General features: G+C 33.4%; 5 protein-coding genes across 5 annotated transcripts; 4 read left to right on the top strand and 1 right to left on the bottom strand.

Annotated features, from left to right (window-relative positions):
* Positions 1 to 881: 881 nt before the first annotated feature.
* LOC18034988 (lysosomal Pro-X carboxypeptidase) lies at positions 882 to 4,934 on the top strand. Its single transcript, XM_024178740.1, has 9 exons — positions 882 to 1,332; positions 1,420 to 1,606; positions 1,720 to 1,853; positions 1,945 to 2,057; positions 2,746 to 2,995; positions 3,855 to 4,007; positions 4,245 to 4,324; positions 4,456 to 4,505; positions 4,716 to 4,934. The coding sequence occupies exons 1-9, from the start codon at positions 928 to 930 to the stop codon at positions 4,850 to 4,852; spliced, it is 1,509 nt and encodes a 502-aa protein (XP_024034508.1). The 5' UTR covers positions 882 to 927; the 3' UTR covers positions 4,853 to 4,934.
* A 1,561-nt stretch (positions 4,935 to 6,495) lies between these two features.
* Positions 6,496 to 9,633, top strand: LOC18033725 (lysosomal Pro-X carboxypeptidase). The gene is made up of 9 exons (XM_006424347.2): positions 6,496 to 6,777; positions 7,703 to 7,889; positions 8,002 to 8,135; positions 8,320 to 8,432; positions 8,533 to 8,785; positions 8,885 to 9,040; positions 9,162 to 9,241; positions 9,338 to 9,387; positions 9,485 to 9,633. Exons 1-9 carry the CDS (start codon positions 6,496 to 6,498, stop codon positions 9,631 to 9,633), a joined length of 1,404 nt encoding a protein of 467 aa, XP_006424410.2.
* Positions 9,634 to 10,266: 633 nt separating this feature from the next.
* On the top strand, positions 10,267 to 13,950 carry LOC18034750 (lysosomal Pro-X carboxypeptidase). The gene is made up of 9 exons (XM_024179364.1): positions 10,267 to 10,684; positions 10,791 to 10,977; positions 11,586 to 11,719; positions 11,821 to 11,933; positions 12,199 to 12,445; positions 12,923 to 13,078; positions 13,180 to 13,259; positions 13,375 to 13,424; positions 13,684 to 13,950. The coding sequence occupies exons 1-9, from the start codon at positions 10,286 to 10,288 to the stop codon at positions 13,842 to 13,844; spliced, it is 1,527 nt and encodes a 508-aa protein (XP_024035132.1). The 5' UTR covers positions 10,267 to 10,285; the 3' UTR covers positions 13,845 to 13,950.
* Positions 13,951 to 14,364: 414 nt separating this feature from the next.
* On the bottom strand, positions 14,365 to 17,682 carry LOC18034689 (prohibitin-1, mitochondrial). The gene is made up of 6 exons (XM_006424344.2): positions 17,581 to 17,682; positions 17,075 to 17,257; positions 16,210 to 16,326; positions 15,250 to 15,420; positions 14,949 to 15,161; positions 14,365 to 14,671 (listed from the first exon to the last, which is right to left on the bottom strand). The coding sequence occupies exons 2-6, from the start codon at positions 17,249 to 17,251 to the stop codon at positions 14,483 to 14,485; spliced, it is 867 nt and encodes a 288-aa protein (XP_006424407.1). The 5' UTR covers positions 17,252 to 17,257; positions 17,581 to 17,682; the 3' UTR covers positions 14,365 to 14,482.
* A 1,634-nt stretch (positions 17,683 to 19,316) lies between these two features.
* LOC18033955 (lysosomal Pro-X carboxypeptidase) lies at positions 19,317 to 23,086 on the top strand. The gene is made up of 9 exons (XM_006424343.2): positions 19,317 to 19,895; positions 20,044 to 20,230; positions 20,495 to 20,628; positions 20,717 to 20,829; positions 21,183 to 21,447; positions 21,976 to 22,128; positions 22,242 to 22,321; positions 22,414 to 22,463; positions 22,939 to 23,086. The coding sequence occupies exons 1-9, from the start codon at positions 19,518 to 19,520 to the stop codon at positions 23,073 to 23,075; spliced, it is 1,497 nt and encodes a 498-aa protein (XP_006424406.2). The 5' UTR covers positions 19,317 to 19,517; the 3' UTR covers positions 23,076 to 23,086.
* The last annotated feature ends 831 nt before the right edge of the window (positions 23,087 to 23,917 follow it).

Raw genomic sequence — 23,917 nt, 5'->3', positions numbered from 1 at the left:
ATAAAATTAATCAAAAGAAAAGGGGTTTGAATGATTTTTTCTAGGGTTGTAGGTCCGCCATTGTCTAACTCAATAACTACTAATTGTATGTTTTAAATGTTTTAAAAACATTAATAAAAAGTTTAGCTCAACATTAAATTTAATTCCCTAGAACAAACTTCGGTGTGTTGCATCCATATGCTTAACTCGTAAGTTTGGCCGGATATTTGTAACAGGTCAATTAAGAAGATAAGGAGTGAAAGGAACCACTTGTTGCTGCTTCTGCTTGCTTTTCTCTATCTCAAAATAATAGCATACAAATTAATCTTATATTTAGTCTAAGTTGGTAAAATTAGCTATACTGTATGTAAGTAGTTCACAATAGCAATAATGATTAACGAATCTAATAAACTAAGAGATTGTTAAATGTCTGAAGTCTGAAATTTTATTAATTTCAGATGTTTTCTAAAATATGTTTTTTTTTTTAAACTTATGTCTGATTTTTAGACATTCACATCTGAATAAAAAAAGTAATTTTTTGTGACTTTTATCTAAAGGGAAAAAGGTCTGAATGACAAGCAAATATTATATTCCAAAAATATCTTTGTAATATAACTTATTTCCTAAACTATAAAATCCAATCCTCTTTTTTTTGTTTTAATTTACAAGGACATAAATGTTAAATAATCAAGTTTAAGATTTTTCTTATTGTAAAAATAAATAATATACCACTTATATTCAGATATTAGAAAAGAAAAACAAACATGTCATTCAAATTTTCGTAATTAGACCTATTCAGATCTTAAAAAAATTCAGACCCATTTAAATTTCAGATAAAAAAACAAACGCTACCTAAGAATCCATTTTATAAAAGGATGTACCAGCAGCAAACTTCCAACCACCAATTAATTGAAGCTCACGACTATTCTTTTATCAAGTTCCAATACCATGCACTCTTCAATTGCTTCATTTCAATGGCTCCTATACATTTTCACGGTAATTTCCTCACTCCAAGTTTCTGCCACAAGGTTTAACATTCCAAGGCTTAGTCCAACCAGAGGAACAATTTTACAAAACCCAGAAATTCTTTCAGCAACAATTTCCGAAGATTTCCAAACATTTTACTACAACCAGACACTTGATCACTTCAACTACAGGCCTGAAAGCTACTCAACTTTCCAACAAAGATACGTTATCAATTTCAAGTACTGGGGTGGCGGTGCAGGTGCTGATGCGAATGCACCAATCTTTGTATATCTCGGTGCTGAAGGGCCCTTAGACGGTGATATTTCTATCATCGGTTTCTTAACTGATAACGCCGCTCGATTCAATGCTCTCCTAGTATATATTGAGGTATCATAATACAGATAGTTTTAATTTGATATGCTCGAATTAATGAATTAATTGTTTCTTATAGTGAATCAATTTATTTATCTCCAGCATAGATACTATGGGAAATCAATTCCATTTGGGTCAAGAGAAGAAGCCTTGAAAAATGCAAGCACTCTTGGCTATTTCAACTCTGCACAAGCTGTAACGGACTATGCAGAAATTCTCTTGTATATAAAGGAAAAATTTAATGCTAGGCATTCTCCGGTGATCGTCATCGGGGGATCATATGGAGGAAGTAAGTTGGCTAGCCATGCATCATCTTCTGATTCTTGAGACGAAAAATATAAGATGAACGCTATTAACGGATTTTTATTGATTAGTTTTTTTTAACCTTTTTTTCCCCCCCAGTGCTCGCTACATGGTTTCGTCTAAAATATCCGCATGTCGCCCTTGGAGCCTTGGCCTCCTCAGCTCCAATTCTGTATTTTGATGACATCACGCCACGAAATGGATATTATTCTATTGTCACCAGGGACTTTAGAGTAATATATACTTGAAAAGTTTGATGTGCTATTCTGTTACCTCATAATCAAATTGATAGATGTTGAAAAAGATGCATGGTGGTTTGTGCAGGAAGCAAGTGAGACATGCTACGAAACCATAATGAAGTCATGGGCAGAGATAGAAAAGGTTGCTTCTAAGCCTGATGGTCTCTCAATCCTCAGCAAGAAATTCAGAACTTGCAAGTAATATACCAAAGTTCTTCTGTCTTTTTATGTATATCCTTTTGGTTTCTTATAATCATTAATACACATGTAGGGCAACGTTTCTCTTATAGTATATTTGTGCGTCCTTTGCTTTGTTTTTGAAAATTAATTTGTCTAATATCTCTCATTGGTTTTCTGATAATGATGAATTTCGGAAAAGAAAAAAAAATGAAAAACTTTTCTGGTGGGGAAAATAGTCAAAAAACCCCCCCTGTAATCTCAGTAAATTAATCATTTCTCTCATCATGTTTTCAAATTTATCAAAACCTCCTGCTGTTAAACAGATTTTGTTGTCCTTCAAAATTTTTGTAATTATTTTTAATACTGTTTTACTCCTGATTTGCTAAACCTACTATTGAGCAACAAAAATTTGTAGAAGCATATGAGTAAAAAACACTAAAATGTTGAAAGTAACAATAATAATTTATTTTAATATTGTTCGAAGATTTTGATGGGTTTTGAAACGCATGCCAGGAAAAATTATTAAATTTTGACAAAAAATAGGGGTCGATAATTTTCCTTATTCCAGTTTGAACCAAGTTAATATCATTGAGTTTCTGTACGCAACATATATCTCAGTTTAGCAGCTAATTAAACACCAATGTCGGCACCTGATAATTTTCATATCCTTAATTTTGTTTACTCTCTTGTTCTGTTGGATTACTAGGCCATTGAAAGATTCATACGAGCTGGAAGACTACTTGGAGTTGGTATATGCGGATGCAGCTCAATATAATCAGCCACCAAAGTATCCAGTTAACATGCTCTGTGGTGGCATTGATGGGGCAGCTTTAGGCACTGATAATGATATTCTTAGCAAAATATTTGCTGGGGTTGTTGCTCACGAAGGAAATATGTCATGCTATGTTAATCCACCCACTATTGAAAGTGAAACCACCGTAGGATGGAGATGGCAGGTAATTTATTTACATTAATTCTCATTACATGTCACCTTCAATATTAATTCTTACCTATGTACTATTTATTGATTTATTATTGTTGTTATTTTTGTATAATTGGATAGGCATAACAAATGGCAATGATACATTGACAAGATAATCGGCCACCGCGTAACAACTTTAAATTCTGTTATTAATTATTAAATTGTGAGAATGACAAGAATTGACATTAACAAGAACGAAACACCATAGAGTCAGTCAAACAATATTGTGTACCACGAGGACTCATGATACATGCCTTTGAATTTTCAAAATGGAGAATGGCACTTTCATTTGCTTTTATTTACTTGAATTTTTGATAAATTTTTAATATCTCATTTAGTTTGCCCCTGTTAGGAATAGCTAGACAATGTTAAAAAATAGGATCAGGATTCTCTCATGATCTGATCATGTCTTGAGTAAATAATTCTATTTTGATTGGTAATTAATAAATAAAAAAGTAAAAGAAGTTTAATCTTACCCATACACTATTACTAAATGACACATGACAAAAAATCTTTAAAAACTCAGTAGAGCTCAGATCAAGAGAGGATCATATTCCCAAAAAGTAAATGTATAATTCCTTGCACAAGTTGATTATTTGTGATGAAGCATATAGGTCTAGCTTCCGTGATAATTAAGGAGTCTCTTTACTGAAGTTTAGGTCTTGGGTTCTCACTTTAATGGGTGTATTAAAAAAATAATAATTATGATTTGAGATCATCTTTTTACTGTTGTATTTTTTTTTTCTTTTTTCTTATAAGAAACTTAAACGTATGCTAATTAATTGTTGATCATAATTAATGAGAATATTGACTAGTGTGTATTTAAATATCAGACATGCAGCGAGATGGTGATACCGATTGGCACTGACAATACTACAATGTTCCAACCTGCTCCTTTCAATCTAAGCAGCTTCATTGACGGGTGCGAGAGCTTGTATGGCGTCTCCCCGCGGCCTCATTGGGTCACTGCTTACTATGGAGGCTATGTAAGTTACTATTAAAAAAAAAAAAAATAGTGCATGTGATGATCAAATCTAAAATTAGAGAGTTCTTGATTGTGATCATTTCACCAAAACGGGGGGTGTCTATTTATTTTTAACAGTTCAAGGCAATTTGGAGACTAATTAATGACTTCTTGTTTTCAAATTATTTATCTTCTAATTTTGGAACATTTATGTGATAGGTAACAATATATTATAATCCTATTTCAAAAATTATTGCAGGATATAAAACTGATTCTCCAAAGATTTGCTAGCAACATTATTTTCTCCAATGGACTCAGAGATCCTTACAGCAGTGGCGGGTAACCAATTTTAAAATACTAATAATTAGCTTATAAAGAAATTAAATTTCTTCCTGTAATTATATATAAAAATTAGTTATGAATTATGACTAGCTCTCTTGATACTAACTTTTTTTTTTTTTACTTTTTAGGGTATTGGAGAACATATCAGATAGTGTCGTCGCCATTGCTACCATCAATGGTAAGTGATCTATAACTCAATCAACATTCATATTTATGCAGGAAATGGTAATTAAGTTTTTAAAAATTATTTTTAAATTTACACAATTTAAGTAGAATAGACTAAAGGCTACAAAAAAATAAAAATGTTTCACTAGTTACAGGCGTATGCCCTTAAAATACTGGGGCGGGTGAGTTGTTACTGAGAAAATTAATATTAATTATTTTGCAGGCTCTCATTGCTTGGATATTCTTCGAGCCAACCAAAGCAGTGATCCCGACTGGTTGGTCACGCAACGTGAGACTGAAATAGAGATCATTGAAGGATGGATATCTAAGTACTATGCTGATCTCAAAGCAATCAAATAATTGAAACTGCTGTCAAAGGAAATAATTTATGACCCCCGCAGTCTCTATCATTTGAGAAATAATAATCATCTGTTACCATATATGTATGGGTCCGCTTATAATACAGTGGCTGTATCGCTGTTGAAGTGGTTGTACAATTAATTTCCCGTACATTTTTTCATGTATCCAATTAATTAAATTAATTGGGACAAATAGACAGCCACAACAATAGGCCGATTATTAGTTGCCAACTCCTCCATGGGCTACATCGATCCTTTTCTAATTTGAGCACTACTATTTTTTTACAGGTCTTGTACCACATGTATTTTAGTGTTAGTGGATGATTAAAATTTAACTTTTTTTTTTAATTTATTAACCACCAATCATATTAACAGAATTTACTCAGATGAAAATTAGATCAGGAGAGGATCTTGATCTTATGTCGAAAATCCATTTAAATTTAGGATGATGATATTGGAACCCATCTAAATACTCTTCCAAACTACTTTTTTGAAAAATACTTTTTTGAGTGGTGCTATTGGTACGCCTCTAATTTCCTATTAAAACCTTTACATATAGTATTCTATTAGACCCTACTTACGTATTCATAAGTTGACCATTATATAAAATTACATAAGAGAACAAGTTGATTCTTATTAAACCCCTTCATCGTTTCAAACTCCCTTACTTGACAATTGAAAATCTGCAAGTTGATAGGCTCCCCAATTATTATAGAACCTCTTTATGATTCCAAAACTTTCTTATTTATCTGAAAATAGAAATAAAAAATAAACAATTGGGAAAAAAAATAAAGAAATTCTTTCATTTTGCTGGCTATCAGTCGGCCGTTGATTTGGGAGAAATATAGATAGCGGCACCAAAAAATGCTTAAAATCCAGCAACATTCTTACTTTAATTTCTTAATTTCATTTTATTGTTATGGCGAGTAACGAAGCTTTACTTTCATTTCCAAGCTTACTATAAAAAGAGGGGGGGGGGGGGTGGGAAGGGAAAATCAAGAGTATGCCAAGTTGCAAATTTCAATTTGTTCATCGGGAGTTGACGAGGGACCGAGCTCAAATTGCAAGAGAAAAAATGAGATATGAAGAGAGAGAAGAGCTGAAAACTTTTTTGAGATTTATTCATTAAGAAATTAAGGTCATTTTGAGGTTAAAATGGGTGTCATAAGAATTTTATAATTTTTAAATAATTTAATGGGGTAGAAAACAAACAAGGATTTCAAGAGATATTTGGAAATGTGCCAATAGTCCAACTCTATTTTTTAAAACTAAAATACCCTTTTTTTTAACAAAATACTCAATAACATGATATTATGATAGCTGTAAATGCTGGATGGTATAAAAGCAAAAAGACATTGCGCAATAGTAATACTAAAGACTAGCGTCCAAAAATGTCAATCCTCACTTGGTAAATAACGCTGTCATCAAGAATGAAGAATATATACAGGATATCGAATCAATGGCATAATATTTAGAAACTGCTGAGTAGGCCAATATAAATATCTTTAAATCGAGTCAGCTCAAGCTCCAATATTGCTCAAAATGGCACTTCAATTCTTATTTCAATTTCTTTCACTATTACTTTTGTTCACAACAATATGCATATCTGCAACATATCCCGGCAGCTCCACAAGATTTGATACTATGAGGAGACGTATGACAAGCAAGTCCAACTCGCACCTCCCTCCAGAATTTGTTACATATTATTACACGCAGACCTTGGATCATTTTAATTACAAGCCTGAGAGTTATGCTACCTTTCAGCAAAAATACATCAAGAACTTCAAGTACTGGGGAGGGGCAAGTACTAGCTCGCCCATCATTGTCTACATCGGCGAGGAGGCTCCGCTGACCTTCGGCGTCCACGGCAAGGGGTTCATTGTTGATCTTGCTTCGCGTTTTAAAGCCATGCTGTTGTATATTGAGGTAAGTATATGCAAGTTTTCATAGCTTATTAGCTTGGATTTTGGTTCGTAATGGGTCATGATGAGGAAACTGCAAACATGGGGAGGCTAGAGTTAACTATCTGTAATTTAAAGGGACCAAAAGAAAAAGAGTTTAAAATAAATATGTTAAATTTCAATTAGGGTGCATTTGATACACTATATTGTGTTGCATCAGTTTTATTGCATTAGATTGTATTGTATTATATTATATTAAGTGAGAATGTAATACAATTGTATTATATAAAATAACATTTTTATTTTAATATTTATATTAAATCAATTTGAGTTTTTAATTTTATTTAATATTATATATATAATTTATTTATTATTTTAATTAAAGATATAAAAAAAAAGCTAATATGAACGATACTGTATTACACAACCCCAATCCCCATTAGGTTTGTTTAATGCGGAACTATTCACATTATGGTGTATTTTAATGTGAATAAGAAAATTTATCAAATACAGGATTGCATTGCATTAGTTAGTCCCATATAATATGGCGTGACAAACACACCCTTAGGGTCTTAGTTTTCTCTGAACTTTTTCCCGGCCTGGAGGTCGCATTCCCCAGGTCACCACATAGGTAAGCCCCTGAATAGTGGTGATGTTACAAAATTAATTGAAACGAATAATAAAATTCGGAAATATAATAGAAAACTAAATGTTCTGTAACATTAGAGCCGAAGTATATTAGACGTGGCTTAGTTTAATAGTTAATATAAACTATACATCAGAGTCATCAAAATGTGTCTCCGCTTGGTCAATGCAAATAACAAATCAAATCTGTGTACTTTTCTGGATTTTGAAGCCTTGAAAAAACCCAAAATAAAAATAGCTTCGTCCTGGAGACTTGAATTGGTGGCAAAATGGATAATAATTAAATAACTTGGTACCGTACACAGCATCGTTACTATGGAGACTCAATGCCCTTTGGATCATTTGATGAAGCATTCCGAGATGCAAATACTCTTGGATTTCTAAGCTCAACACAAGCTTTGGCAGATTGTGCACAGCTGATCACAGATGTTAAAAGGAACCTGTCAGCTGAAAATTGTCCCGTTATTGCTATAGGTGGATCTTATGGTGGAAGTAAGTAACACACAATACAAAGATATTGCCAGTATGATTAAATTGCTTAAAATTTTCATATCGGTCATATCATTATCATTATTATTATTTCTTTTTTGGGCGTAAATTCCAGTGCTTGCGTCATGGTTACGGCTGAAATACCCTCATATTGCTACCGGAGCCTTGGCATCATCGGCACCAATCCTTTACTTTGATGACCTCACACCACAAAACGGATACCATGTTGTTGTCACCAACGATTTCAGAGTAAGAAATTAAAACAACTTAACCAAATTTTGCAACAAAACCAACAAGTCAATGCTGTAATTTTTAGATTTCGGAATGCATCTCATCGAATTTCGGCTTTCAATTGGTGACAAATATTTTGAATCTTTAAGAGAGTTTTTATTTATTTATTTTTATTAAACTCATACTTGTTTGGTTGATGCAGGATGTTAGTGAGAGTTGTTACAACACAATAAAACAGTCATGGTCCGAAATTGACAGAGTTGCAGGCCAAACAAATGGTCTTACAACCCTTAGCAATATTTTTCAAACCTGCAGGTAATGAATGAAATCAGAGCCAATCCCATTCTCATCATTTTTTAAGCACAGGATCATAAATAACACTTGTTAATTATTTTGGCTTGCCTGTTTGTTCAAGTCCTTTGAACTCATCAAAAGAGCTCAAGGACCATTTAGGAATGATCTACGTGATTTCTGCTCAGAATGATAATCCACCGTATAATCCAGTCAGTAAGGTCTGCGGTGCCATCGATGGAGCACCGAAAGGAACTGATATTCTTGGCAAAGTTGCAGCAGGCCTCAACGCAAGTTTACTCAGGGGAGGTCCTGAAGCACAATGTAATCATATAATCGATTTTACACCAAAAAATACGAGTGGATGGACATGGCAGGTACTCCGAAAATGAATCTTATTACAATTATTAATGTTATTATTTTACTTGTGGTACATATTCCAAGCGTGCACTTACTTATATTCTTGTATGTTTCAGACATGCACTGAGATGGTAATGCCAATTGGACATGGTGAGAATGATACAATGTTCCAAGGGTCGCCTTTTGATTTGAACAATTACACCAAGTCCTGCCAAGCTCTTTTCGGTGTAACCCCAAAACCACATTGGATCACAACAGAATTTGGTGGCCATGTATGCATGCATCTCTTACACTTCCCATAAAATACTGAAAAAGCCTTGGAAATCGATCAATAGATAGAACATTTCGATTAACAAGCTAATTACATTTTAATGTTTTTTGCTTGATCTTCAGGATATCAAATCCGTTCTCGGAAATTTTTCAAGCAACATAATTTTTTCCAATGGACTGCGAGACCCGTACAGTGTCGGAGGGTAAAGAACCAAAAATTTCAGCTCTATTGTTCATATTTAGCTTATCGGTACAACACATGCATCAACCTGATTTATCTAAATTTTCAAAAACTGCAGGGTTCTAGAGGATATATCTGACAGTGTGGTAGCTGTATATACAAAAGATGGTATCATTATTTTTTAACTAAGTGTTCTTCTGTTTTTTTTTTTTGGATAAGTGTTGTTTCCTAAGGTTGATTAATTAAGAATCGTGATGATATTTAGGAGCACATGGCTTGGATCTCCTTGATGCTACTCCAAGCGATCCTGAATGGTTGCTTGCTGAGAGACAAAAAGAGATCAAAATCATTGAACTTTGGATTGCAGAACACAATGCGAGACTTATCAAAACAGGCAACAGAATTGGCTTCTGAGAAACAAATTAAAATGATTGGAGATAAACGGATTAGTGTATATCCAAATAAATTGTGTCAACAATTGCAAATTATGTTGCGTACGTTAGATTAATTTCATGGAATTGTTTCGAATAACAAATTACAAACTTCATTATGTTAATGAGATAATCTCTCATCGGCCTGAGAATAGTTCTTGGGCTAAGTAAATAAACCTGAGGTGCAGCTCCTAATCAACTCTTAAGCTTGCTATTGAGTATGAATTTTTAACGTGTTTGGTGATCTAGGTAGATCAAACAGGTAATTATTGAGTATGAATTTATAACGGCAGGGTGGTAAGGAACTAATTCTGTCTTAGAAAGGATTAGGTGGAGATTATTTACCTATTATCAGGTTTATTTTGTTCTTACAAGCTAAATTAATATCAGTTTATTTCGTGGATCAGGACCAAGTCAACGCCATTTATTAAGGCATAGTCTTAAAACTTGATTAATATTTCTTTTTGTGCCAAATCTACCCTTAGTATAGTACCTTTAAATCACGATGATCTTTGCTAATTTTATTCCCTAACGAGCCCATAAACTCTATTTCGTGAATCCATATGGATTCATGATTAAAATTTAAAATAGGGATCCGACAAATCGATCATACAAATATTTTTTAAATTCAATACATGGCCATGAACTCTTCAAAAGCTTCACCTCAATGGCTTCTACTGGCTATCTTTATAAGTTCCGCATTGTATAACGTGAACGGTTTTTGGTTTAAACTTCCAAGAACTAGCCTGAGCAGAGGATTAAGAGAGCATTACCCCAGGATTTTGGAACAAAATATTCCAGATGGCTTCGAAACATTTTTTTACAACCAAACAATTGATCATTTCAACTATAGGCCTGAAAGTTTCACAACTTTTCGTCAAAGATATTTGATTTATTCCAAACACTGGGGCGGTGGACAAGCACCGATCTTAGCATTTATGGGAGCTGAAGAACCCATTGACGATGATCTCAAGGCCATTGGTTTCTTAACTGAAAACTCCGAACGTCTTAAGGCACTCGTGGTCTTTATGGAGGTATAAAATTAAGAATTCAGATCTTTCAAAATCTTGATTGTCAAAAATTGTTTTGCATTATTTCGATTTGATATGCTCACGTACTGTCCTTGTTCTTTCTCATCAGCATAGATACTATGGGCAATCAGTCCCTTTTGGATCGAGGAGTGAAGCATTGAACAATACAAACAATCGTGGATATTTCAATTCTGCACAAGCTCTAGCAGACTATGCAGAAATTCTCCTGCATATCAAGAAAACACATGACGCTACATATTCTCCAGTGATTGTCGTCGGAGGTTCATATGGAGGAGGTAAGTTGAGTACACGCCTAAATTTGTGTCAATTGTGTGGGTTGAGCATACACCTAAATGCCGAGGTGGTATGCATGATCAATTAGGTTTTGTTAAATAACAAAGTAGTGGTCCATAGTGGGTATCGATTTTAATTTTTGAAACCCACCAAATGAAAATACTCATTTTGGACATGGTTACCAACAGATGCTAACGTGGTGTGTCCGATAAATCACAAGTTTCTATATAAAATTTAGTGAATCCCACAACATCAAACCGGTTGCCTCACATTTGGTGCCGCCACAAGATCCATCTGAAAAACTTAGTGTGAGCCTAGCATACAACCTAAACTTGCTGAGCTGATATGCTTAGCCAATTTGATTAAACCAAATTAGAGATAACAGAATAGTCGTCGATAGTGGGTCCAGTAGTCGGACCATCCATTTTTTAGTTTGTGAAACCCCCACCAAATAAAAAGTAAAAAGATTTGCAGGGTCCACTTGCTATACCGTATACTGAGGTGCCACACAAGTATTTATCTCTTTTATCCACGGATGGTTCATTTCTGATTTATTCTTTATAAACATTGACATTAATTTGAAACATTTTTTTTTATAATTTTGGTCCAGAACTTGCTACATGGTTTCGGCTAAAATATCCCCATATTGCCCTGGGAGCTTTGGCCTCCTCTGCTCCAGTGCTTTATTATGAGGACATCACACCACACAACGCATATTATTCTATTGTCACCAAGAATTACCGAGTAATTAATCTACCAATGATTGATGTTTCTCATTCTTGTCGTTCTTTTTTTTTTTTTTTTACTATTTACATGTAGAATGAGTTATGTGGATTTTTGTGCAGGACACTAGCGAAACTTGCTATCAAACCATCCTGAAGTCGTGGGCAGAAATCCAGAGAGTTGGTGAATTGCCTGACGGTGCTTCAATCCTCAGCAGGCAATTCAAAACTTGCACGTAATAATAAAGTACTCCTTGCTCTTATTTCTTGGATTCTATTGCTCTATTCTGTATTCTGGTGTTCCGACTTGATTGTAAAACATAGAAAGTATTTGGTAAATATGACTGGTAATTATTGAAGGTAACATAAGTTTTTCAATAAAAATAATTTTGCATGTAAAATTAATTACATTAACTTTCAAACCTAAGCAAATATTTACTAAACACTTTACAATTATACTGGCTTAAAATTTTAATACGATGTCATCTTTTGTTGTGATAGTCCCCTGAGAAACGAAAATGAGCTCAGGGATGCCTTGGCTGGGATGTATGCTTCAACATCTCAATATGGACGTCCACCGGAAAATCCAATTGAAAAGTTCTGTAGTGCCGTCGACAGAGCAACAGCTTGTGGAAACGATAGTCTTTGCAAGATAGCTGCTGCTGTTTTTGCCCAGAAAGGAGATCGCCCATGCTACATCAATAAACCCAAGAATAGAACCGAAACCGATGAGGGATGGCCATGGCAGGTGATTAAATATACATTAATTCTGCCTGTCTCTGGGCTTGACTGACTATATTTCATAAATCTTTCTTTCACTAACCACTCAGAATTTAAATTCTAGAAAAGTAGGGAGTTAAAAAAGCTATTTCAGTTCGAAAATGCTAAATGTCAAGAAGGTGGCGTAGAGAGAAATATGAGAGAAAGATGTGTTCCAATTAATTTTTTTAATTTTTAAAATTATTAAAGACTGAGAGATAGTGGGAGAGAAACGACAGGATGAAACAAAGTATTAATATATATATATATATATATATATATATATCCGCAACCCAAATGATAAAATCAATTTGGAAGAAAGACCAAAGTATTTCTGCCGAAATTTTTTTATGATATTACTTGAAAAATACTCATTAGCTTTAAATATAATGTAGACCTAAATTAATTAATTAATTAAGCTTTATTTATGTGAGACCTCTTAATATAAATCTGTGTACATAAACAGTCATGCTCCGAAATGGTGGTACCCATGTCCATAGACGAAAAAACAATGTTACGGCCGGTTAATCTTTTCAATTTAACTGAAGTTATCGACCAGTGCCAGCAAGAGTATGGCGTCCCTCCTCGACCTAACTGGATCACAACTTATTATGGAGGGCATGTAAGGGATTTTTTTTTTTTAACTTAAAAATTTCATCTTGCTTTTAAATTATTCAGCTTATAATTAATTTCGGATTGTTGCATTTTTGTGAGAAATTGCAGGATATAAAACTGACCCTACAAAGATCTACTGGCAACATTATTTTCTCCAATGGACTCAGAGATCCTTACAGTGCCGGCGGGTAATCAAAGAAATAAATAAATAGCTCACATCACATGAAACTTCTTTCAATGTTATATGTATCTATGTGTGTGTATATATGTATTGTCTATGACAGGTGCAATCTCATACTGTAGGGTGTTGAAGAACATATCCGATAATATTATCGCGCTTCCTACTGTCAACGGTAAGTTCTTAACGGGTAATACTATACTTACAGAGTTGAGATATATAGTTCATATCTTATTTTTCATATCACCAATCATTATCTATTATTTGTTAAGCAATGATGGTTGATTTTGTTATTTATCGTTAAAGTGAAGTGCTTATAATTTAATATCTATAAGAGATGCCACATCACCACATATACAAATAGTTTGTATCCAATATTGAAACATGCTACTGAAATTAGAATGTAATTAACTCCTGATCATTTATTTTTGCAGGTTCTCACTGCTTGGATATTGTTAAATCAAACAAAACCAGTGATCCAGATTGGTTGGTTCAGCAGCGTAAGACTGAAGTGGAGATAATTAAAGGATGGATAGCAAAGTACTACGCTGATCTTAAAGCTATCAACAAATGGATCCCATTCAAGCTACAGTGAAGTGGGATTGGAGTTCATGGCTGAGAATGTGTACGGTTTGTAAATTGTAAATCACGCATGACGGACCATCATTTGCACAATTATCCTTAATTTTCTGACCAATGCAATGAACCGATCCCTTTGTTTTGTTTTTGTTTTTCAATCTAAGTTAGAACCGTCCTGTAAAACTCCAGTAGCATTAGGTGAAAATTTTATATAGATATATAGACAACACTTGAAAATCATACATAAAAACGTATATAATTAATTTCTGATAAAACAATATAATTTATCAATCACCAAAGTAATTTCATCTCCAACACCATCCATAAAATCACAAATACACCATCCAACCCAATTTATACGAAGGCCTTGTACGACTATTTGTGACTATATCGTTATTCTTACTTTAAACACAGCACAGTATTTAAAGGATAAACCCCACAACCACAATTGAACATTGCGAATAAAAGTATAAAACAAAAATGAAGATTATAAAATTTATTTTAATTTAGAATTCAATGAAACTATTACTTTATTAAAATTCAACAAAAAAAAAAACTAAACACTTACATATCTGTAAATATTTTCTCAAAATTCGAATTAGAACAAGTTTAGCCTCATGTAATATCCAACCCTAGCTACATGACTGGCTGTTCTCACTGGCTGTTATCCAACTTCATTTCCTGAAGGTTCAGCAACAGATCATCTGCATTCAAGTAAACCTTGTTGGACGACTTCGAGATAGTCTGAGCAATTTCTCTAGCTGCTTCAATCTTCCTCAGTGTAATAAATGCTGGGTTTTTGGCAATGGCTTGACCAATCAGCTGAGCACTAGTGGCTTCTCCCTGGCAACCAGATAGAAGAAAGTTTCATCAGCCATGGAGAGAATATATGCATAAACATACATAAATATGAGGAAGAAAATTTGAGAAAACAAAGACAAAGCCCAATCAGAATCAAACCCATGAACATTACCGATAAAAGATATTCCTCTGTCATAAACAATATCATTTCTTGGCTTTTGTTATGGTTGATCAACAGTTAAATGTCATGAAGAGAATAATTATGAGTGTACTGACCCTAGATAGTGAATAAAACTTGAGAACTGAGCTTTTTTCTCACCTGTGCTCTAATGATAGCACCTTTCTTGTCTTGTTCGGCTTTTTCCACAATAAATTTAGCCCTCTCTGCTTCTTGTGCGGCCACCTGTTTAGCTTCAATGGCAAATGTAAATTCCTTGCCAAAAGTAAGGCTCGTAATGGAGACATCATCCAGAGCAATGTTGAAATAGGCTGCCCTCTCAGTCAGAATCTTCCGAATTTCCCTACTTACAGTCTAAAAGATGAAAAGCTTATTGATCGATCATAGATAAACTTTAACACTAACTGAAACCAGGTCAAAAAGAACAGGCCAGGCTGCTGACCTCACGCTGTGTGATAAGCTGGCTGGCATTGTACTGAGCAACCACAGCTTTTAAAGTTTCATGAATGATAGAAGGCAGAACCCTTTCATTGTAGTTCTCACCAAGGGTTCGATAAATTGTAGGCAACTGGTCAGCCACAGGACGAGTGAGCACCCTAAGCCCAATCTTAACCTACATGTTAAATACAAAATTTAAATGAGTCGGATTCACAAAACGGATAACAATTACCAGCCCACTTCATACATACGTAAGAGTTGAGAGACAAAACACCAAATACTATTTCAACACAAACAAAGGGAATTGATACCATTTACTAGCAAGTAGAAGGGTAAAGCATATTCCAATCACCAATATTACATGGTAGTTTGCATTTTTACCATAACTTAATAACAAACGAAGGGATAATTTACACTAAAATCTCAAAGCAAGTGACTCAAATGAGAGCATAATAAAAATAACAAAGCCATCAGTATGAAAATTCCAGCTTTCTGCAATTACTAAGTAGACCTTCGACACACAGTTGCAGTGAAAAAAGAAGCAATGGAAATGCAATGAATAATTATAGAATGCTTCATTATTAGCCCATTGGTTGATAGCTAAAATAGGGCTCATTTTTTTTTTTATTATTTTGGGTGCATAAGTACAGGTTGAATGAAACCCCAATGAGTAGATAACCAAGAAAAACAGAGTACGATTAGTAAAGTCTAGAACAAAGAGAACTCCAATCAATCATGCTTACAAAACCATTCTTCACGAGTTTCAACTTTTTCAACTTTCTTCATCTTAAAGAGTGCCAAATTTTGGCACTCAGGATTTTTTAAAAAATTAAAAAAGGAATCAAGTGAGAAACTTGTCTACAAGAGTTTCAATATTATACGCTAGCACATCTTTTGAGTACATCACCAAGAAAAACAGATTGAAGCAATTCCCAACAAGAAAAATTAAGAAGAATGTATTTACCATCTGAAGATCATGGCTACCAGTAGTACTCTCCACTAAGTTGGGTCGTGCACGAACATCATAGATGACAGGCCTCTCAAACCATGGAATCATAAGATGCGTCCCCTCGGGATAAACCTGCACATTCAACGAGAATTCAATATAATGGTATATATTACACAATGCAGAAAATACAGAAGAAAGTAAGGAATATATCAGAAATCGGTGATGCCAAGATACAAAGTTATTGAATCCTAATATATATAAAGAACAAACTATGTTAAGCTCAAAGACAACATTATCAGGTCAACGGTACAATTGATACTCAGATAAGAAACTCTATTTTATTATCACAGAAAGAAAATGGTTCCAGAATAAACACGGCCAATCCATCTCAAGGAGCTGTTAACAGGAAAACAAATATTCCCAAAAATGAAAGATAAAATAAAATGAGAGTTCTCTTCGAAACAAAGAAAAATATGAACAAATTCTAAAGGCTCCTAAATTAAAAGAAAGTGCAGCGCATAAGAAATGGCAATACACACTTAAAGCATAATGATCATGATGATGATCCATACCAATCACTTTCTCCAGAGAAGAAGGTGCTAATACTAAGCAAAACATTTTAATTGTCTCTATCAGAGTTCAAGCACATTTTCAAAAATACATACACAAACCATGATGCACCAGTGCTTTGAAATAACAAAAAGTATAGGTAGTACAATCAGAAGGCCACCAGGACAAACAATCAAGGGCAATACAAATCTAAAGATGGTCTTGCATATCTAACACTTTCTCAAAAAACTCAAAAGTATAAACAAAATTTGCCGACAACATTTTATATGTATGAACTGTTTATAAAATAAATAAAAATGAAAGTAATAACCTTATCTTTGACACCAACTATGCGGTTGAACATAATGGCCCTATGCCCTCCCTCGACATTGTAGAGACTATGAGTAGCAGCGTACAAACCAAGCCCACCAATAACCCCCACCTTAATTAGAGCAGAGACTGCGCCACCACCCGGCATCTTGGGAACTTTGACATTGTTGAAGTTCATTTTTTCCTAAGCGGTGGTATGTAGTCAGTAGAAAAAAACCACAACAAATACAAAACTCCCAATTCAAGAATAGCAACAAACTCAATATCAAAGAACTCAACTCATATATATATATATATATATAGAGAGAGAGAGAGAGAGAGAGAGAGAGAGAGTGACAATATGTTACGAGCAAAACAGAGTGTAAGCATAGTAACTAAAGAAAATTAATAAGACCATTACAGAGGAAACGACCAATCGAATATGTAAAAAACAAGAATTCAAAACGGAAATCAAGAATCAACTTGTGCCAACACAAACTAAGTAATTAAAGAGAAGAAAAAGCGGACCTGAAACAGCTCTGCTAAAACCCTACACCCAAGTCAGAGGCAGAGAAGCGCGCGTGGTGATATTATACGATGAGTTCGGACTCTCGGCACCCCTCTAAAGTCCGTGTAAAATCCCTTTTTTAGTATTTTTCATTTTAATTCCAAAAGCTTTATTTTTTATTTAATTTTTTATTATTAAAAGTTTGTTATTTTCCTTTTCTTTTACATTCTTGTTGTTAAATTTTCAGTAATTCTTGTTGTTATTTTTTAATGCAATATAAAAATTATTAATCAATAGGAAATAGAACATGAATAATAAATTATTCTTTAATTTGTTATTTTGTTTGTAAACTTCCAAAGTGTACAATGGGATTTTATAAAAATAATGAAGGGATGTCAATAGCTCTCATACGATTGCGAAAGTATCAAGCTGGGCTTTTTCGATGTCGAATTGGGCTGGAATTTAACCATATAGGTTATTCCCATGCAATGGTGCTATTCACAGCCCTTTTATTTCGAAGTGGTTAAATACCTTTTCTAAATGCACCAATTTAAAATTTCTGTTGACATTATCTCTATTCACACCCCCCAACATTCTCTAAATAACCCTCTTCCCAACTTACTCCTCAATCTATTGAATTATATCATATTAATTTTACAAATTGAATTTGTATCAGAGTTTATAGTTTTATCCTTACTCTATTTGTAATATGTATATTATATGGTCTCCCCTTTATGATTTTTGTTGATAGCCTGATACTCTTTTATGTTTATTTTACTAAATCCCCCTCATCTAGTTGAGGTTTCATGGAATTAAAAAAAAAATCAATAATACTGCACTTACATAATTATATTAGAATACACTGGTCTCTCGAATTCTATAATAAAAAGACACCCACGTCCTGACAAAATGTAGTTACAAAGAATTATCTCTGGTTTTTATAGGAATTGAAAAAAATTAAAGAAGGCAAAAAGAGCTTATATGTCAGAATAACGTGCTATAAGAACACATACCAGTATACCTCTACCAATGTTAGGGTTTAATGATTTTTTTTTTCCTCCTAAAGATTGATTCAGGTTATTTTGGGAATCAAGCATGGTTATAAAAGTCATACAATTTTTGAAAAAGCTCCTCTGAAGAAGAAAAAACGAGGAAGAAAAATCAAAACAAATCGTAGAATATTTCGTAAAATAGCAATTTTTTTTTTTGGTTTTATATATTCTTTATTTGTTACATATTAAGATTGTGATCGATCCAAATGATGATTAATTAATTTAAAAGATCCTCTGAAAAGATAAAAGATTATCATTTCATTCATAATCGTTAAACCATAAAGGAAGCAACTATTTGGTCATGAAGATCAAGACTCAAGAAGGGGAAAAAAAAAAGGAAAAAAAATCTTCTACATATGGGTGGTAATATTAATATTAATCCCCCTTTTTTTTTTATGAAATCGCATACCCATTTCAGTAGATATCTTGGAGTACAAAAGATTTATTTATTCTTGGTTTGAATTTTTTAGAAGAAAAAATGAGGATGTGTGCATGAATTATAATCTATAAAAGCAGAGTGTTGCTAAGCTACAAAACTAATTATTTGTGACTCTGCGTGTATCTCGTGCTTCATGACCAAGTCAATATCACTTATTCTTGGTAATAGACAACGCACGGTATCGCAATTAGAGACTATCATTTCTGGCAAGTTTGCCCTTATTCGACAAGTTTAAATAGTTCAAATTGGGAAGATCACAAAGCTTAATAACTGCAAACTCAGTTTTGCTAATTTTTTAACGAGCACAAGAGCTTTATTCATGAATCCTTTTTATTCCAATAAAAAGGATTCATGAATAGATTGAATTAGGGATCCATCATTGTGCAAAGATTGTTCATAAATATATATAACCTTAATTCGAAGCCCAAATCCATCATCATAAATAATCTTTGTACAGTACATTACCATGAAATCTTCACAATTTTCATTTCAATGGCTTCTACTGATGGTCATCTTTGTTAGTACCTCATTCCATGCGAACGGTTTGAAGCTTAGACCAAGACTTGGCCGGATACGTAGATCCAGAATCCTGGAACAAAAAGATTCAAATCATGGGTTCGAAACATTTTTTTACAATCAAACAATTGATCATTTTAGCTACGGGCCTGAAAGCTACCAAACTTTTCCACAACGATACGTCATTAATTCCAAGTTCTGGGGTGGTGGAAATTCGCCAATCTTAGCATTTTTGGGTGCTGAAGCACCTATTGATGATAACATACAACCCTCAGGTTTCACTTACGAAAACGCCCACCAATTTAAGGCTCTCATCGTAATTTTAGAGGTATTTTATGATTAATAGTTATTTAATAAGAAGCTCTTATTTATAATGGTTTTGTCACAAGTGAGATTGCATTAGTTTTTAATCTCATTTTTTTGGCTTTTTTTTTTTCATATGCTCACGTATATTGCTTTTTTTCCCCTCTCATCAGCATAGATACTATGGGAAATCTGTGCCTTTCGGATCAAGAAAAGCAGCCTTAAAAAATGCAAGGCATCGTGGGTACTTCAACTCTGCCCAAGCTCTAGCAGACTATGCATCAATTCTCCTGCACATAAAGGACAAATATAATGCTACACATGCTCCAGTGATCGCCATTGGAGCTTCATACGGAGGAGGTAAGTAGCTAGATGCAATCATGAATGTTGCCTTTAATTTTCTGATTTATTTTTATTTTTGAAGGCTTTGATAGAGATGAGAAACTTCACCCATTTACTAACAATTACCCCTTATTATTATTACTTGAACTTGGGTGATTGCAGAGACAAAATGCATTCACAACCAACTGCGCTGCACCCAAGGGCTTTTTCTGATTTACTTTTATAACCTGTAACAGAAGCTAGAAGTTTTCACCCTTTTTTTCTTTTTTCAAATTTTCCCAGAACTTGCTACATGGTTTCGGTTAAAATATCCCCATGTTGTCATCGGATCTTTGGCCTCCTCTGCTCCAATCCTTTATTATGGTGATATCACACCATGGACCACATATCATTCTGTTGTCAGCAAGGATTTTCGAGTAATATATCAAGTCAATTTTGATATCCGTTGCTTTAATTACTTTAAGCTTTAAAAATTGAATGATTTATAAATATGGGTTTGTGCAGGATACTAGTGAAGAATGCTTCCAAACCATTAAGAAGTCGTGGTCAGAAATTGACAACATTGCTTCCAAGCCTGACGGTCTCGCAATCCTCAGCAAGAAATTCAAAACCTGCACGTAACAGCAAAATCTTTTCTCTTATAGTTTTACTGTTTTACTAGAGGATAAAATTTTCATTCAGTGCTTAAAGTTTATGTCAATTACGTAGTTAATTTCTGTTATGTCTGATATACAGATATAACGTAAAAATTTAAATAATTCCGACATCAGCGGGTAAAAAGTAAAAATAGTTAAATTGATTTTTCCAAAATTAAATATAAGAATAGAGATGTTTTGACTAATTTTTTTTAAAAATGTGAGGACGAATTAGTAATTGACTCAAACCCTTAGGACTGAAAAACATTTAATTTTCAATTGTCTGCTCGTTGTTAGAACTTTTGATACACTTTCTTGTATTCTTCTTGTATTAGTCCGTTGAAAAACACAACTGAGCTCAAGGACGGTTTGGATACGGTGTATTCAGAAGCAGCTCAATATGATAGTCCATCAAACATTCCGGTTAAAAGGATATGCAACGCCATTGAGAATGCACCTAATTGTGGAGACGACATTCTTTGCAAAATAGCTGCAGGTGTAGTTGAAGCATATTTACTAGAATATGATGGAAATAATTCCCGGTGCTATATCAATGAAGACAGGACAGGTGATGAAAGTGATGAAGGCTGGGAGTGGCAGGTAATTAAATAACTTTCTTTATTATTATATTATTATTAATGAATCTCCACAGGTGAGAGTGCTTTATTATAATAACAAAATAACAACAAAGCCTAATCAGAATCCTATTCAGAGAGGAACGTAGTGAATCTTATCCCTCAACAACCACATGCATGAATAATTAGGAAAAGCGTAGAGAACAAGCTAAATTAGAAAGTAAATTAACTAAAAGCATGACCAAGCAAAAAGTTAACAGGGAAAGCAAACTAATTACGTTCTTAATTATTTTCGAAATTCATGGGCGCTTAGAAATATTGGATAGTTATTCCTGCGGTTTTCAGTAATTTTGATACTATTATAAAACGTCTTGGGTATTATTCAATTAATCGTGAATGCACTTTGTGCTCAGTGCTCAAGGTCAGGAATTTGCAATAAGTGAGTGAAGTTTCTTATCCCATCCAATCCTTTAAAAAGACCATCGTTGTTAGAATAGTACTGAGGATTTTGATTTTATTTTATACATGCTAATTGACCGTCTTATGTACACAGTCATGCAGTGAAATGGTGGTGCCCATGGGCAAAGACAAAAATTCAATGTACCAACCTGAACCATGGAATTTAACTAAATACATTAAGGATTGCAAGGAACAGTATGGTGTCTCTCCTCGGCCTTCATGGGTCCTAACTTATTATGGAGGCCATGTAAGAATAGTTTTTATTTTTAACTATAATTTCTAATTTAGTTGTGATCTTGTTTTAAAATGTTTTTAAGTTCTGATTAACTCGGTGTTGTGAAATTCTATGGTAAATTGCAGGACATAAAACTGATTCTTCGGAGATCTACTAGCAACATCATTTTCTCAAATGGAATGAGAGATCCTTTTAGCCGTGGCGGGTAACTATATAAGTCATATATTCTGATATTTTCTCAATGCTACGTATACACGTGTGTATCATTTCTCTAATAGGTGCAATCTCATAATACAGGGTCTTGGAGAACATATCGGATAGTATTATCGCTCTTTCTACAAAGCACGGTAAGTGCTTATTTCATATGCATAATTAAATTATTGAGAGATTAACATTTTTTTTAATATTTTTTAAAATGAATAGATGGGTAAAGACTTATCACTTTTTTGACCTATCATTTTCTCAAGATTTAAATTTAGGTGATCAATGAAAAAAATTTTAAAAAAAAGAATAAACTATTTAAAAATTACTTGTTCAAATCCTTCAATGAGAAACCGATACTTCTTCTCATAGCTTTCACTTTTACCATTTAATCCCTATAGTTTTTATTATTCCCTGATGTCAAAATTTTCAAAGAAAGACAACTCATATCAACCACAAAACAGTCAATTTTTTTAAAAATAATTTTATTAAAGTCTTGACCTCATGGGAATAACCGGGGATCAAAAAATAAATAAATAAGTAATAAAACCTAAAAGCTGTAAAAAAGGAAAAAAGTGTCATTTGTCAATCTCCTCGTGCTAACTTAAAATTATTTTGCAGGTTCACACTGCCTGGATCTTGATGAGGCAAAGAAGAGTGATCCAGATTGGTTAGTCCAGCAACGTAAAACTGAAGTGAAGATCATGCAAGGATGGATAACTCAGTATTATGATGATTTTAAAGCAATCAATAAATAAATCAAATCCTGCCACATTTTAAAAAGAAACAATGAGGGTGTAAATTAATTCAAGCCATTGTAAAGCAGAAGAAAATTTCGAACAAATGGCATTATATATTCGATTGCATATTAATGGAGCCGGTAAGATTTTCTCGAAGTAATTTCAAAAATTTAAATGGAAAATTGATATTTTAGTCCCATTTAAAAATTGTCCTTACCACTTAGTTCTTTGATAAATTTTTAATATCTCGTTATAAGAGTGACTAAATTACATATTAATATAACTCACATCAATCTGAAAGTTGTGGACAATAACCCAAAACTGTTTGACAACTGGACTACTTGTTTAGAATAGCTCTTAAGTAGATGATTATATCCGCGATCCAAAATAAAAATAGAACAAATTACACATGTAGTTGAAGAGTAGATATGACTTTACAACAAGTCTTAGATTGTCAATGGATCTTAATCTAATCAAACAGATTTTATTTTACAAGTTTTATTTTGTTTCTTTCACATTTGAATGGTGAATGGAATATGTGGAAAAAGAAAAAGAAAAAGAAAATACTGCTTTTACATTTAGTTGTTAAGTTACACTGTTTTTAACTTTGACCCAAAAATAGTTGCTCATGATCCCATAGTTGTTTAACAAGCAACAATTGAGTTTGATAATATATATATAGTAATTTTAGGTTGATGTAATTTACAGATGATATAACTAATTAGCAAAGAAAAGATGAGGTTTTAAAGTTTAGTAAGGTAAAATATTGTGATTTATCATGGAAATAAATATTAAATTGGTTGAGCTATTTGTACACTAAAAACTATTCTGAACACTCTATTACTTCACAAACTTATTCA

Source organism: Citrus clementina, unplaced genomic scaffold (assembly GCF_000493195.1).
Source record: "Citrus clementina cultivar Clemenules unplaced genomic scaffold, Citrus_clementina_v1.0 scaffold_8, whole genome shotgun sequence".
NCBI lineage: Eukaryota > Viridiplantae > Streptophyta > Magnoliopsida > Sapindales > Rutaceae > Citrus > Citrus x clementina.
Note: the sequence above shows the minus strand (reverse complement) of the source record. Positions and strands in the feature narration are given on the sequence as shown.